General features: G+C 50.8%; 6 protein-coding genes across 6 annotated transcripts; 3 read left to right on the top strand and 3 right to left on the bottom strand.

The window, feature by feature from the left end:
- Window positions 1–112: 112 nt before the first annotated feature.
- AUEXF2481DRAFT_36440 (uncharacterized protein) lies at window positions 113–1,996 on the bottom strand. The gene is made up of 2 exons (XM_013492036.1): window positions 1,310–1,996; window positions 113–1,255 (listed from the first exon to the last, which is right to left on the bottom strand). Exons 1-2 carry the CDS (start codon window positions 1,875–1,877, stop codon window positions 453–455), a joined length of 1,371 nt encoding a protein of 456 aa, XP_013347490.1. The 5' UTR covers window positions 1,878–1,996; the 3' UTR covers window positions 113–452.
- A 291-nt stretch (window positions 1,997–2,287) lies between these two features.
- On the bottom strand, window positions 2,288–4,203 carry AUEXF2481DRAFT_36441 (uncharacterized protein). Its single transcript, XM_013492037.1, has 3 exons — window positions 2,858–4,203; window positions 2,406–2,801; window positions 2,288–2,352 (listed from the first exon to the last, which is right to left on the bottom strand). The coding sequence occupies exons 1-2, from the start codon at window positions 4,109–4,111 to the stop codon at window positions 2,697–2,699; spliced, it is 1,359 nt and encodes a 452-aa protein (XP_013347491.1). The 5' UTR covers window positions 4,112–4,203; the 3' UTR covers window positions 2,288–2,352; window positions 2,406–2,696.
- An 84-nt stretch (window positions 4,204–4,287) lies between these two features.
- Window positions 4,288–5,237, top strand: AUEXF2481DRAFT_36442 (uncharacterized protein). The gene is made up of 4 exons (XM_013492038.1): window positions 4,288–4,364; window positions 4,413–4,640; window positions 4,689–4,821; window positions 4,883–5,237. Exons 1-4 carry the CDS (start codon window positions 4,345–4,347, stop codon window positions 4,976–4,978), a joined length of 477 nt encoding a protein of 158 aa, XP_013347492.1. The 5' UTR covers window positions 4,288–4,344; the 3' UTR covers window positions 4,979–5,237.
- A 940-nt stretch (window positions 5,238–6,177) lies between these two features.
- On the top strand, window positions 6,178–8,125 carry AUEXF2481DRAFT_85986 (uncharacterized protein). The gene is made up of 5 exons (XM_013492169.1): window positions 6,178–6,768; window positions 6,827–6,934; window positions 6,989–7,216; window positions 7,271–7,413; window positions 7,473–8,125. Exons 1-5 carry the CDS (start codon window positions 6,589–6,591, stop codon window positions 7,963–7,965), a joined length of 1,152 nt encoding a protein of 383 aa, XP_013347623.1. The 5' UTR covers window positions 6,178–6,588; the 3' UTR covers window positions 7,966–8,125.
- A 59-nt stretch (window positions 8,126–8,184) lies between these two features.
- AUEXF2481DRAFT_402044 (uncharacterized protein) lies at window positions 8,185–9,876 on the top strand. The gene is made up of 2 exons (XM_013492293.1): window positions 8,185–8,346; window positions 8,406–9,876. The coding sequence occupies exon 2, from the start codon at window positions 8,462–8,464 to the stop codon at window positions 9,722–9,724; it is 1,263 nt and encodes a 420-aa protein (XP_013347747.1). The 5' UTR covers window positions 8,185–8,346; window positions 8,406–8,461; the 3' UTR covers window positions 9,725–9,876.
- Window positions 9,877–11,285: 1,409 nt separating this feature from the next.
- AUEXF2481DRAFT_1964 (uncharacterized protein) lies at window positions 11,286–14,295 on the bottom strand (the record flags this gene model as incomplete). Its single annotated transcript, XM_013491788.1, has 3 exons — window positions 11,286–13,625; window positions 13,685–14,166; window positions 14,226–14,295. The coding sequence occupies 3 exons, from the start codon at window positions 14,293–14,295 to the stop codon at window positions 11,286–11,288; spliced, it is 2,892 nt and encodes a 963-aa protein (XP_013347242.1).
- Between the last annotated feature and the right edge of the window lie 522 nt (window positions 14,296–14,817).

A 14,817-nucleotide genomic window follows, 5' to 3' on the forward strand; every position in this document is an offset into this window, starting at 1 on the left:
TTTCCCGATGGCCAAAAGTCTTGTCAGACAGGGTGCTCTGACTCGCACCAAGTTCAGCGTATATCACAAACCGATGTGAGGCCTATATCGAGAAGAGTCGTGAGAAGGGTATCGACCTCATATCGATTAAGAGCCTAGGAGGTAGGTCTGAGCTTCGGGGAACCACAAGGTCAAGAAATTGACCATGGTGTCACGAATCGCAACATTCAACAGCGGACCTTCACAAACGACAAACATAGAGAACATGCATAGGATGGATGAATGACTGCACGTGCTTTCAAGCACATGCAAAAGACGAGGAAAGAACATCGATCGTGATAGTTCGAATTATGGCCCTAAAGCCACTGGCAAGAAAGATAAGTGATGAAAAGAAAACGCCTGGCAAGCCCAATTTTTGATATCATTGCCCCCAAATGCCTTTCCCATAGTCGCCGCCTCTGAAACAAAACCTCTCATCTTCTCTGGTTCTTTGAGCGTGCCTGCAGCTTACGAGCAAGATCGTCACCAGCGGCACCCAAACGACGAACACCAGGTTGGGCTCTGGAGAGATCGCTCTTGGGCACAATGGTGTAAGTACCCAGACCACCCTCGACTCTGGCACGATTGGTGACGGTAGGGTAAGCCAACGCAGCCTTTCTGGCAGCAGCAGCGCGGTTGGCTTTATCAGCAGTTTGTGTGCTGCGCATGGGAAGTTGACTGGGGTCGTAAGTCGCCTCGACAAACTCGCGCTTGCGGAAGTCATCGGTGCGCTTGAGGATGGGTCGGGTCCATTCACCCACGAGCTTCTCGGCTTGACGTCTGATAGAGGGTTCGGCCTTTGTGCTGCGAGTGTAGAAATGGGTTACTTTGCCAATGCCGGAGGCGACGAGTGCGTCCTTGGAGACAGGAAGTTTTGCCAAACAAGCAAAAAGCTCGCGTTGAATGTTGTAGGCAGGGAGGGAGCCGTCGTTGAGAGGCTCGAGGAAGAAGCGGACAGACTCGAGGAGGTTGATGTCCGGGTCGACGAGGGCGTTTTGCAGGGTATTGCGGTTCAGCATTGCGACAACCTCAGGGAGGAGTTTAAGCTTGTGCATAGCAGGCTTTCCTTCGTCGCGCGCTTGTGTGTCGGCCTGGGCGGCCTCGGCCATACGACGACGCATCTCTTCAAGCTCAGTATCGGCCATCTGCTCCAGATCGATGCCAGCCTTGCGTCTGTTGTTTGTCTTTGGCTTCTTGAGCGCCTCATCCAGCTTGCGAGAGAACTCCTTCTTGCGCCCTGTAGCCCGTGTTAGATTCTGAACTTAGGCAATGACGTTCAGCATGTACTCACTCTCTTCTGGGGTCAGGTTTGAATCATCCTCGGGGCTGGGTGTTCTCTTCTTGCGCTTCTCTCCAGGAGCCTTTGTCTTTCTCCTACGACCTTCAGCGTCGTCTCCATCATCAAAGTCTGCACCATCCTCGCCACGCTTGCTGCGCTTTGGCTTCTCACGACGACCCTCTCTGCGCTTCTTCTTGCCCTCTCCATCAGCATCATCACGCTTGCGCTTATGCTTTCCAAGCAGAGCTACACCGCTGGCATCGACAACTCTGGGTCGCTCTTCAATAGCAATGGCATTTGGATCAAAATCTTGGAATTGAGCTTCGTCAACATCACTCAGATTGTCGTCGGAATCGGCGTCGTTGTCATCGTTGTTGGCGGCTTCGGGGATTGAGAGTTCAGGGTTCTGGTCGTCTTCGGCGAGCTCGGTGTCTTGGTGAGGGTCGGCGATGGGAGGAGTGCGCGCAGAGTCTTCTTCTTCAATCTCGGGGCGAAGGGGGTCTTGAGGGTCGTCGTTGCCAGCAGGTTCGTGGCCGACATAGTTGATGGGAGGAGAGTCGGCGCCTGGCAGATCTTCCATGTTTGCGCTATGTGTGTGAGTGTATATGCCTATTCTGATGGGAATGGAGGCAGGAATAGATGTCGATGAGAGAGGTTGGTGGAGTGTTGATGTGGTGGTCGAGGTGGTTGATACCTCCAGTCTGCGTCGCGCGTTGCACTGGATTGACGTCGTGCCTCTCCGGATTTTACCGCAGACTCTCTCGCAATCAATCACTTTGCCAACCAACAACTTCAGACATCCATTACATCAGATCCCTTCACAAATAATCACAACAATGTTCGGTGAGTAGTAAAGCAATCATGATGTATTTGTCGCCATACTGACCCTATCATAGCACCGCAACCCCCCAGCAAGGCCGAGATGGAGGTATCGCATAATCACCGCACGCATTTCCAACCAAGCGCATACTGACATGCTGTCGTCCAGGCCCAGGAGCAGACCGCTTCCCTCACTGTCAAGCAGGCCTTTGCCACTTGCGTCCTTCTCTACCTCTGTGCGATTCCCTGCTTCCACGCGCCATGTCAAGTCGGCCTAATTCTCTGCCAGCGCCTTTCGCCGTCGAGTACATCCAGAAGCTTGTCTAAAGCCGTAGCCTCCCCTCGAAACACGTCACGATACACTTGTAACAACATACTGTACAAAATGATACTTCTGCAAACCCTATATCCTCTCACCTCAAGAGTTGATGCTATCGTCTTTTGCCCATGGAATCTCGATGTGTGGTTGCGCTTCTTCAAGCTTTCGTGCACAACATGTGCTATCAACATGTGGCAATCCTGCCATACGATTCCGTGTCAAGAATTGCTTTGTGTAACATCTGTAAACTTTTCATTCCCATCATTTGCTAGGCTTGCTGGCAGCCTCCCACTCCTCGTATTCCTTCTTGATCTGTTCCAACTCTTTGCGCAAGTGCTGGATTTGTGTGTCGTAATCGTGGAGGATCTGTTGCATATGTTAGCTGTGCGCCAGGCATCTTGTCCGTTATCTAAATGTCTCACCTTCTTCGTCTTTGCAATCACCTGCTCGTCCAGTCCGCCGCTCTCATTGGATACCTGGCGACCGAGCTTCTCGCTCTCTTCCTGTAGCCACCTAGTTCTTTCTCGAATGGCCACCATGCGTGCCCAAATCTCTTCCTCTCTGCCTGAGAAGGCCGGGTCGAACACTGTCTTTTCCAGGCTCGCCAGCTTCTTCTTGAGCTCCTCTTCGGCACCGTCTAGCACGAATCCTCTGTTTGCGAGCACTTGGGCACGAACTGCCAAGGCAAGACATCTTTGACTCAGACCAATGTGTTTTCTCTTTGCTTCTGCCGCTCTGACACTCAAGACCAACTCATGCTTCTGCATCATAGCACCCAGACTATTGTTCATCTCGTGTAGGCGCAGCTGCAACTGTTTGACTGCTTCGACCTGTGTCTTCAGACGCGTGCCGAGCGCCTCGAATCCTTTTGCAATGACGGGTACCGATCCTGCCGTCGGCTTGTTGCGCAGAGCCTTTTCCCATTCACGCTCGTCCGCGTTCGGGGGCATGCTGATGAAGGGGGCCTGCTCCGGTGGTACCTGCACGTAGAAGTAGTGTTGCATGAGACACTCGGCAGTCTCGGGATTCCATTTCTGGGCGATGGACTCGATTTGCTGCGGTATGGTCTTGTCGCGTGGGGGAGCCATGGATTGTTGGTTGAAGCCGATGGTTGTAGGCTTGTTCACCAGAGCCGACGGTAGAGCGGACAAGGATGCACTCAGTAGGGAAGCACCGAGAGAGTTTGCGTTGTTGATGCTAAACATGCCGGCCTGTTGTTGCTGCTGCTGCTGCTGGTTTTGGTCGTTGGTCGACTGAGCAAACAAACTATTCGTCTGCTGCGCCGGCTTTCCGAACATGCTGGTATTCTGCTGAGATTGCGCATTGTTGTTAGTCGAGGCAAACATGCCCCCAGACTGCTGCTGCTGTGTTTGCTGTTGCTGAGGCTGCTGAGCAGACTGGCCGAAAAGAGAGGGAGTGGAATTTTGCTGAGGAGCAGCGCCGCCGAAGAGAGATGGAGTCGACGATTGTTGCTGTGTCTGTTGGGTTTGTTGTGTTTGGCCACCAAAGAGCGAGGGAGTCGAGTTTGATTGCGCGGGCTGGGCCTGGCCAAACAGAGAGGTCGACTGAGAAGGTTGCGAGGATTGAGTGTTGTTGTTGTTGGTGGCATTTCCAAACAGCGAGGAGCCCGAGGACTGCTGTTGGCCAGCGTTGCCCAGATTACCGAATAATGACATTGCTGTTTGTTGCGGGAAGGCGCGCAATTGATGCAAGGGAGAAGGAGCTTGGAGCTTTCAGCAAAGAACGACGCGCTTTCAGTTGCTGCGAGCGTCGCGGGTTGTCGCTGCGCCGGGTCCAGCCAATCGGATGCGGCCGAGCGCTGACCGACGACTTCCAGCTTCACACGGGTGTGCCGCCATACAGCGACAAGTGACAGAGACAGCCTCACGTCAATTGCACAACATCCACCATGTCGGCCCGTCAGCCAAGGTCCGCGTTCCGTCCTCCATCTGCTGCTCTATCCTGACATGCGCGCAGATTCAACCAGCACACGCTGATCGATACAACTCCTCTACCTGACGACATCCCAAAGGTCCAAGAAGTCGGTGCCAGTTCCGCTCCTCTGCTCTCGGCCTCGTTCTTCATCGGCGCAAGATGCAAGACATACAATGACGACTACATGATGTGCAAGGCCGAGGCCAATGGAAAGGGCGAGCTTGACTGCTTGAAGGAGGGCCGCAAGGTCACCAGATGCGCTTCCAGCGTGTATGTCGTTCAACATTCGCAGTCGCACATCCTTCTGACCCTTGACAGCTTGAGCGACATTGACAAGCACTGCCTTGAAGAGTTTAGAAAACACTGGTCATGCCTGGACAACAACAACCAGCAACTCTGGCAGTGCAGAAGATACGAGAGACCTCTTAACAAGTGTGTCTTTGACAACCTGGTGAGTTGCATCCGTTCCGAGACTTCGTATTCGACATCCTTTGACCTAGATCGCTGTGTAGAAGTTGGAGAAGACCATTCCCGGAACCCCGGCAAACGAGCTCCCAGTTCATGAGCGCAAGAGACAAACATATGCTCACCACAAGACTCTGACTTAAACTCCCTTTCAATCTGTACGATACCACAATTCCAAATTCACCTTTCGAACGCCAAAGAGATGATGCTACTCGAGGCTGGCACTTACCTCGAACCCGACTTGTTCATATAACAAAAATAACTGCTTCGAATACAACTTGATAAACCTTCAGCTTTTGCAGAGACCTGTCGTTTTTTCGTGCGCGGAGTCTTGCATCTTGTCTGCAAATTCGTAGAAGTAACTACCATAGAGTACGTTGTCTGCAACTCTCGTCTCTGGCTACTGTTGAAAACTCCGAGCATGTGAACCGCTTACAGAACATTCGACTACCTTATGGACGGACCAGGAAGTTAGTGTTTCCAGACAAAGCCGAACAAGCTATTACATGCCTACCATGTGATCTGGCGGGCATGCTGGCCGTGTGAGCAGCTCGGTACGACGGCAGAGATGAGATGCGGTCTGAAATATTATCATGAGCATTACTGCCGCGTCGCGCTCCTGGTAGGTCATCAAACCGCATGAGCACATTCTTTTCGAATAAGATGCTCTCGTATACACAGTCCAGACAGGGGCCATGTCACAGATGTAGGTTCGAGTAGATTGACTGACCCTCTCCCTCAAATTCCCAACCTCCCGACCAATTATATATTTTACCGTATACACGAAACAATTTCCACCTTCTTCAGCCCTGTCGTCGATTCTTCCCGGTCAAACACACCATCATGCTTGATCTTCTTGATCCTGGTCCATTCTGCCGAAGTTGCCAAGAAGTTCTTCGAATTTCGCTTGAACCTGAACGCGCGCGTGGTGGGGTCGGGATCCTTTTTTTCACGAAGGATTCGTCTCTTTTGTCCTAGAACAGGAATCTCTGCGAAATCGTGAAATCTCTACAAGCCACTACGTGCGTTATCTGATCAGATTTGGGACATGACTTGGATAATCGTCTAGATTTGTCCCATTTCGGGAATGCCCATGACAACTGCCAGCGCGAAGGATCCGGGTCTTGGGGACCCTGGCGATTCCGCGATACGCACGCTTCCAAGCCACAGCGTGATGTGGAAGAGCTGGCTGACGGTTCAACAATTCACCTTTCGGCTATCGCAAATTTTAAACGTGAGTTTGCGGCTGGGGCGGAAGGGCTCGTTCAGCTTGCGCAAAACAAACATGGCTAGGTTCACACACCCTTTGTCAAAAGAAACCTTCCCCAATCGTTCATAGCCGCTCCCTTTGACGTGTTCAGCCGAAACCCAAGGACCTTGTAAAATCATGAGGGGAGCCCAAGCACCCAGTTATATGAAACAGTCGACGGATCTTAAACACGTTCAACGCGCGCGGCGCATCTCGCCGGCGTCGGCAGCGTCAGCCATAGCGCTCCATGGTTTAGGGCCGCGAATAATGACCGTGATGCTTGTAGAAGAGGCTGAATTGTGAACGGTTCGTTCTAGCGAACTTTCGCTGGGCGGATCTGCAAACGCAATCCTGCTCCGAGAGCATGAATATAGGTGCCTACCCAGCTGATTTTTGAGTCCCTACTTTCCGGGACACTCTCGCAAAACCAAAGACGTTTTAGAGCACTTCTCGCGATCTCAAGTTGCATTCTTGGGCCCTCGCCAGGGCGCCTTTCTACACGATATGGGAGCTTACATTAATGGATTCTACGTCTTCTCTCCTGTCTCCGACAATGACCGTGCTGGCATACTTTATGTCGCGACCATCTTGAGTCTGATTTTCTCTGTCATTACGCTCATAGTACGGTATCACATTCAAAGGCGAACCTTTGGACTCGATTTTTGGATCATCGTCGCTGCCACGGTATGTCGCCATATTGCTCGGGAGATCCTGCAAGCTTCGTGTACTGATCGGCACGTAGGTCGTTGCACTAGGTCAATATGCAGCTATCTTTGCAGGGCTGGACAACTATGCTCTGGGAAAAGCAGTCTCTCTTATGTCTGAGAGCGATCAACTCAATGCAGGCCGGGTATGTTTTGATCAACTCCGGTGACGCTTGAAAACAGCAACTGACCCTGAACAGTCCGCTATTGCTAGTATCTGTCTTTTCCTCATTTCCAATGCTCTCACAAAATGTTCGGTCATCTTTTTCATGAAGCGCCTCTTCTCTACGGACAACAGAACTGCACGACTTCTGTGTAATGGTTTGTTGGGCGCAGTTGGTGTCTGGGTTTTGGCTTCTATCTTGGGTCTCAATATTGCCTGCGGGCCGTCGACCAAGTTTGCTCTCTCAGATCGATGTAGCGGACAGGTCAGTTGAGATGCCCAACAGCAACTGGATCAGCATACTGACCAGTTCGTACAGATTACCCGATGGAGCGTTGTAGCAACTTTCGACTCGCTGTTTGAGCTGGCCATTTTCTTTCTTTCCATCATCCTTGTTGTTCCTTTGCAAATGACCAGAGAGATCAAGCTCTCTGTCGTCTTTGCCTTTTCTTTCCGCCTGGTGTAAGTCGAACTTCTGCCCGACCTTCTGAAACCTTCACGTACTGACACATTCAATGCAGTGTCGCCATATTCGCCATCATCCATGTATACTACGTCTCTCAATGGTCCAGCTCTTCCGATCCAGGCATTGCAACCGTCTATTCTCTCCTCTGGCAACAAGTCGAACTCGGCTACGCACTCATGGCCGCCACAATCCCAACCTTACGCTCGTTCATCCGTGCCTACGAGAAGGCCATGGGTTGGGAGTCATCCTACTACATCAAAAACACAAATACACGTACCGCAAACTCGACATACCAACTCAGCACGATGCAAACATCGAGACATGAAGAGGAAGGAGCGGTATTTGGACTACGAAGGCTATCGACCTCTGACAAGAGTCCGCTTCGTCCAGACAGACCGAATTACAAGGCCCAGATCTACGGACCAGGTCTGCATGATGTTGCAGAGCATTTGCCGAGGAGGACGAAGAGTAATGGTAGTGGTGGTAGCGAAGAACCCATCATCCGCAAAGACGTCGAGATTCAGGTCAGCTCTGAAGCTGCACATTAGATTATTGATGACTTCAATTCCATCTGTTCGATATATTGGCTTCATCCTCTTCATCGATTCTAGACATGAACTGCCGAGTCAGATTGTATTAGTTTCGGATCTGCGGCAGGAATATCGATCCATTGAAACTATATCGGGCCCCTTTTTGTAGTGGTGACCCTGACTCGAATGAGGGGTATGTCCCGCAAGCTTCGACTCTCCAATTCTTGGAGTAAGACCTCGTTGTTGTCTTTGCAAGTCATGACATGAACAACATATCGTTGGCGTAGAAGTTGGAGAACATCGACATGACTGATGATGGACGTGATTGCGATCCCTGTCGTGGCCACTTAACCATTGTCGACCTCATGCACTAAACCACGTCATTTCTCCACTTGAGGGGTATTGTAGTATAAAGCATGTACAACACAGCTGACTGCCTGACCAGGGACTATAAGCAGAGACATCTCTTCTCCATTTTTGTCCCGGCTCAGTTTGACTTTTCTTGTACACAATCATGTCGTCCACTCAACAGATTGTCGAATCCTATGACATCTATCACGGTCTTCCCACCTTCAAGGAAGAAGGCCTGACCGCTATTGTCACAGGAGCAAACGGTGTTTCTGGAACCTACATGCTCAAAGTACTTGGTCGACAACCGCAACGCTGGAAGAAGATTTATGCATTGTCTCGACGCCCACCTTCTGGAGATCTACCCGAGAACGTCGAGCATATTCCTTGCGACTTCTTGAGCTCTCCCGAAGACATTGCTTCAACTCTAAGAGACAAGGGCGTAAAGGGAGATTATGCTTTCTTCTTTGCATACATCCAACCTGCACCAAAAGAAGGCCAGGGGATTTGGGGAAACGTGGATGAGTTGGTTTCCATCAACAAGGCTCTTCTATCGAACTTCCTTGAAGCCTTGACAATCTCGAAAAACATACCCAAGGCCGTCCTGTTACAATTGGGCGCAAAGTACTATGGTGTACATCTCGGACCCGGTACCCCTCCATACGAGGAAACAAAGTCTAGAGTGGAGCTAGAACCAAACTTTTACTATCCACAAGAAGACTACCTCAAAGCGTGGGCAAAAGCGAACAAGTCCAACTGGATCACCACAAGACCTTCGCATATTCCTGGCGCGGTACCCGATAATGCGATGAATCTAGTCTTACCATTGGCCGTCTACGCAACCGTCCAGAAACATCTCAATCAACCACTTGAGTTTCCGTCTGATCTCAAAGCTTGGGAGACGACTGTATCAATCTCGTCGGCGCAGATGAATGCATATCTCTCCGAGTGGGCTGTTTTGACGCCCTCTGCTATGGACCAGTCTTTCAACGCATGTGACGATAGTGCTTTCACCTGGGCGCAACTGTGGCCTCGTTTGGCCGCACGCTTTGGGATAGCTTGGACAGGCCCTGATCTTGAGGCCCAATTCCAAGAGATCAAAATGCCTCACGAACCTCCACCAAGAGGCTGGGGCCCCACTGCATCGTTACGTTATAAATTCACCCTTGTTGACTGGGCTAAAAAGCCTGAGATTCAACAGGCCTGGCAGGAGATCGCTCAGGCCAACGACTTGAAGTTGAAGGAGTTCACGGATATCGACCGTGTGTTTGGATTTACTGACGGAGCGTTGGGTTGGTCTTTCCCATTGCATTATAGCATGACCAAGACCAAAGAACTTGGATACTTTGGCTATGTGGATTCGACCAAGTCAATCATCAGGACTGTCGAAGAGTTTGCAGATTTGGGTATGATCCCGAAGTTGTCGTAGGGCGGGAACATGGATGCTGGAAAGCACGAGATTGTTGATATGGGATGGATGTAATGAGAGCTTGGAATCAGTGTGATCATCTTTCTTTGTCCGCTGAACTTGGATAGGAGGTCAAATGACCAGTGGACCCGGCTGTAGGTTTCGGCGAGCACCACGTCACTTATTGATCCAGCTAGGTGTGACAAACACTGGCGCATTCTAAAAGGCTTGAGAGCACTTGCGAAGTGATGAACTCGAAACAGGTCAAAAGTCTCAGCCGCAAGGTCGACACCTCCTCCCAGATCACCGACTTCTCTCTCAACTATGTCTTGTACCTCAAGCAATGGAACCACTTATATACCCTCAAATGGCCTCTCAAGCTTCCAGACACACCTGAGTTATTTGATCATCTACCAGAGGAGGAACGATCATGATCCACTAATACAGCATATCCTGAAAATCATTCAGAGGTGGCTTTGTCTCCCATTTTATCTCAGCGTGCAATATTGCTGGTTCGTTTTAGCCGTGTCTACCTCCGAAATGGCTCCCTACCTGCCGCAAGAGATCTTGTCTCTTATAGCGCAACGCCTCAGCGAGCATGGCATCTATCTACCGAGAAATCGATTGTTTCGGCCCGGAGAGCAAGTGTAAGCTCAACTCGCCGTGGGTCGTCGCTTTGCCAGGTGGTCGAGAGATAATCGAACAACGCATACACGCCGTCCGAGAACGCTCGGTAATTCTCCAGACAGGCTGCGTGGAGGTATCCATCTCTATTCTCTAGTTGGGAGTTAAGACAGTCTGGAACGGCGACGGTGTAGATCATCTCGCGGATCGCTGCTGGTTTCCATTTCTGTGCTGAGAGTCAAGCAATGGTACAATCTCGCCTCAAACAGAGACTGCCAGCTTCTACTGACGAACGTATACGGGGTAAGTCTGTCCTCAAGTTGAACGTCAAGCCGGTCTGCGATGAGTGACAAGATCTCATGTGGCAGGCAAGGACTCATGTTGGTAGCTGTATTTCCCAGGATATGTTCTACTAGGTCGGAGAGAATTCTATCAGATGATCAATAGGCTCTTGTCGATGACAATGTGCAATGAGGTACTCACGAGCTATGATCGGAAAGAAGCAACAACGTTTTGCTTCGTAAAGTCCCTTCTGCTTTCGTCGCTGCTAGCTATCGCACGATTTTATCGAGATGGGGTGAATACGACATAAGAATTATTCAGCACTCTCTCCAACAACGATGTTCTGACACATTTAGAGTTGCATGAATGCACAGGAGTGTTATGAAATGGTGATCAAGGTCAGGAGAGAGAGTCAGGACAGTCACCCTCTCTCCGACAACGATACCCTGCTGCGTATGTAATTGCAACAATGCACAGTACTCTTCAGAAAGACGAGTGAGGTCAGAAGATCGACACTTCAGCACGCTCTCCACGACAACGGCACGCTTCAGTAAATGCATGTGCCTATCTGCAGCTTATTTACACGAGAGATTGCAATGCTGGAAGTAAGAAATTTGATAATACGAAAAAGTGCTTATATAGCTATGCATGACCTTTAATGCCATGAAACTCCAATCTAACCTGACATGACGCTGCTCAAAGCAGCCTGTGCATCAGGGCCGAGCTTCTCAGTGACAGCAGCGTTGATGCGGCCGCCAGTCTTCTGGTCAGCCTCACGCAGGTATACACCGACCCATTGCTTGACGTCCTGCACCTCAGGGAAGGGGTCCTTTGGCACGGGCTTACATGTGTTCAGGGCAGTGAAGCCAACACCGAAGCCGACGTCCTCGACATCACGGTCCTCGATCAGGAGATCGTCAGCAGACTGTGGGAGCGGAGGGTTGATCAGAAGCTTAAGCAGCGCCTCGCATGTGAAGCCCCAGCCCTTCTTGCCGTAGCGATCCACAAATGCCTGGCTGTTAGCCAAGGTGTGAGTGAGCGATACGACTGCAGTCTTGCGATCAAATGGACGCGACAGCTTTTGTGTGTCAGGCAAGATGATCTGGATGTACAGCTGAGTGAAGACATTGTTTTGAACCTGGTCGGTAATATTGATGAAAAGATCAGGACCAAGACCCTGTTCGTCTCGTGCTGAAAAGAAGTGGTAGAAGCGCACAAAGCGGATGGTGAAGTTTTCCGTCTTTGAGGTGGATAAACGGGTCATGAGCAATTGCACAATTGTGGTAAAGTAGTTTTGGAGCGCGGCGACTGGAAGGTTACCACAGATGGCTTCAAGCAAGTCAAAGCCAAGCGACTCGTTGGCCTTTGAAGAGATGAGCTTCTGGAAGATAACGAGGATAGGCTCGATTTGGTTGTTGGCGACGATCTGCTCGGCAGCGCGAGGAATCATGGATGACAGGAGACGAACAAGCGCAGGGACGTTGCCGCGAGAGTTGTACATATCCAGGGTGAGGATAGGACCAAGCAAACTCTGGTAGTAACTGGGCAGAGAACCTGAGGGATTGGCTTCTAGGAGTGCAGCGAAGACCTGGAAGACATATGGCTGGAATTCCTGAACATCGTTGGCCAGAATCTCAGCAAATGGATCGTAGAGAGCAGCCTCGAGCTTGGCGGATTGTGTGGCAGCGGCGAAGCGGACGACAGCCCCAATGCTCTCAAAGTGGTAGTAGTAGAAACGGGGGTTGCTGGGGTTGTGGCGAATGACCTTGACAATGTTGATCAGGTTGGTGAGGACCATGTCAAGGATGGGCAGGACACCCTCACGAATTACAATCAGTACACGCATGACGCACTTGATCAGGAACTCGTTCTCTTGAATCTTCTCGGCCTTAGTGTCCTTGGTCATCAGTTGGAAGAGGTGCTGAAGGAGGTCCTTGCTAAGCGATTGAAGAGTCTCTCTAGGAATGATGGGCTGGCGCTTGTCATCAGTCATGTAGAGCACACGCTCAACAGCAATGGCGGCGTAAGAGTGAACAACATAGTTGTCGTTGCCGAGACATTGGACCAGCAGAGGGAATGCGGCTTGCCATTGGTCCTGGGTGAGTTGACTGCGGAAGAGGTAAAGATACTTGATGGCATCAACCTTGAGGATAGGCTCGGTGTCGGCAGCTGTGAGGTCGACGGCAACATTTCTTTGGAAGAAGTCAATAACGTCGACATTTGAGTTTGTGGTTTGGACACCGCGAGCAGCAGTAGGCACACCCTTGGCAGCGATGGAGGTGAAAAGGTAAACAGCCGTGTCCTTCGACTTCCAGTTTGAGCTCTTGTCCTTTTCGTAGTCGGCCAGATAATGTTGCAGGTACTGTGAAACGACATCTGTGACGAGCTTTTCGAACTTTTCAACCAGTTGGCGAAGGAAATCGGTGGCTGCTCTTCTACGAGTGTCGCTATCAGATCCCTCCAAATCACGGCGGATAAACTCAATCGGCTCGTCCTCGAACATCTCGATATCCGACTCGCGCAGAGACAAGTTGGGCAGAATGACCTTTTCAACGACCTGGCCAAGAATTTCCTGGTTGTTGAAGCTTTGTGCGTATTGGTCGATCTTTGTGACGGAGGTCAAGAATTGGAGAGCCTTACTGACCAGGATGTCGTACTTTGTTTCGGGACCGATAGCAGTAAGCAGGTTCCACGAGCTGTTGACAAACTGACCCAAGTGAGGACCGAAAGCATCCTCGTACTTCTGCACGTACAGAATCAGAGCCTCGAAGATGGCGGCCTTGTTGTACTCCAAGAGACCAGCCTCGGATTCATCGTCGGTGTGAAGGAGAGGGTTGTCATAGCTCAGGTACTTCAGAAGTAGAGCGCTGATAGAGGCGAGGTTGTCTTCGAAGACAGGAGGCAGATCTTGGCAGGAAAGATCGTTGAACAGCTTGATGCTGAGGTTGAGGGTGGTGAAGTGTTGGACGAGGAGCTCCTTGTTGTTTGCGTTTGCAGCGATTTGCTGATCTGTGCTCTTCGCGGGTGTCAGTAGCTGTGGCAGCACTCGTGCGTGTGTGTACGTGTGTTTCTTACCTGCAGCAGAGCGAGGTAGGGCTCGCAGAACTTTGACAAGACGTGGTTGATCTCAGTGAAGAGGTCGTCTGTGCGGAACAGAGGGCGCCAGCGGCGGAAGATGGAGTGTGCGACTTGCAAGACGCCGTTGTTGACCTTTGGGTTGTCGGGTGTAAAGCGAGAGACGAGATCGTCAACCAGAGTATCCCAGCGCTCCCAGAAGTCCGAGTCGGCAATGACACTGATGGCCTCTCCCAGCTGTGCCTGAATGGTGGCAGGCACTGAGATCATGAGGCCAATAACCTCACGCTTGATGGCCGTCACCTCATCTTGGGGGAGCTTGTGGTTGCCGTCCTCGTCGGTCCAGCTGCGGCGGATGAAATTCTTGAAGAAGAGGGCAGCTGCCAATCGTGTCGTGTTGGGATATGAGTCTGAGGCAACAATCTGGAGGAGAGCGAGGGAGAACTGAGGCTTGGCTTCCTCTGCGCGAATGGCCTGTTCGGCTATAGGCTCATGTCAGTACACGATGACGGTTTTCGAATGCTTCTGTTGAGATATTTACCTTGCTTGTTCTGGCGAGGATCAAGACTGGCCTGTAGCAGATTGGCAATTACTGATAGATCGGCCGACATGATGGATATGGTCGTTGAACCGAAGGAAAAGATCAGGTGCACAGAAATAGTAGAATGCAAGCAGGCGATCAAGAAGTTTTGACCGAGAGTAAACACATGCACGGATGTTTGCTGCACAGCTCCCCGCCATTGACGCGCCAAGCAAATACCATCATCTAATCACTTCCATCAACCATCTTGCAGAACCGTGCGATGTCTGGTACTATCAACCAGATTGCTGACTACTTGCGCCCTCTCTCAAAGATACCGACAGACGTGGAAAGAGCTGTAAGAAGGCATAGTTGTTTCTAGATCTGTAATGTTTATATGGGGAGTCGGCTTTCTTGACCTCGTCTCCGTAGTCACTCTACTATTTCACAAAACTACTGTGCCTTGATAATCTACATACTTCCTGACTGTAGATGCTGGAGAAGAGATCATTGTAACAAAGTTGACATGGCAGTAGCTATAACTTATCGATAGAAGACCTCATGTGTAGCCGGACAGCGGCCGGGCTTGTCGAGCAACACTGACAAGCAAATC

The sequence above is a fragment of the Aureobasidium subglaciale genome (assembly GCF_000721755.1).
Source record: "Aureobasidium subglaciale EXF-2481 unplaced genomic scaffold scaffold_2, whole genome shotgun sequence".
Lineage (NCBI taxonomy): Eukaryota > Fungi > Ascomycota > Dothideomycetes > Dothideales > Saccotheciaceae > Aureobasidium > Aureobasidium subglaciale.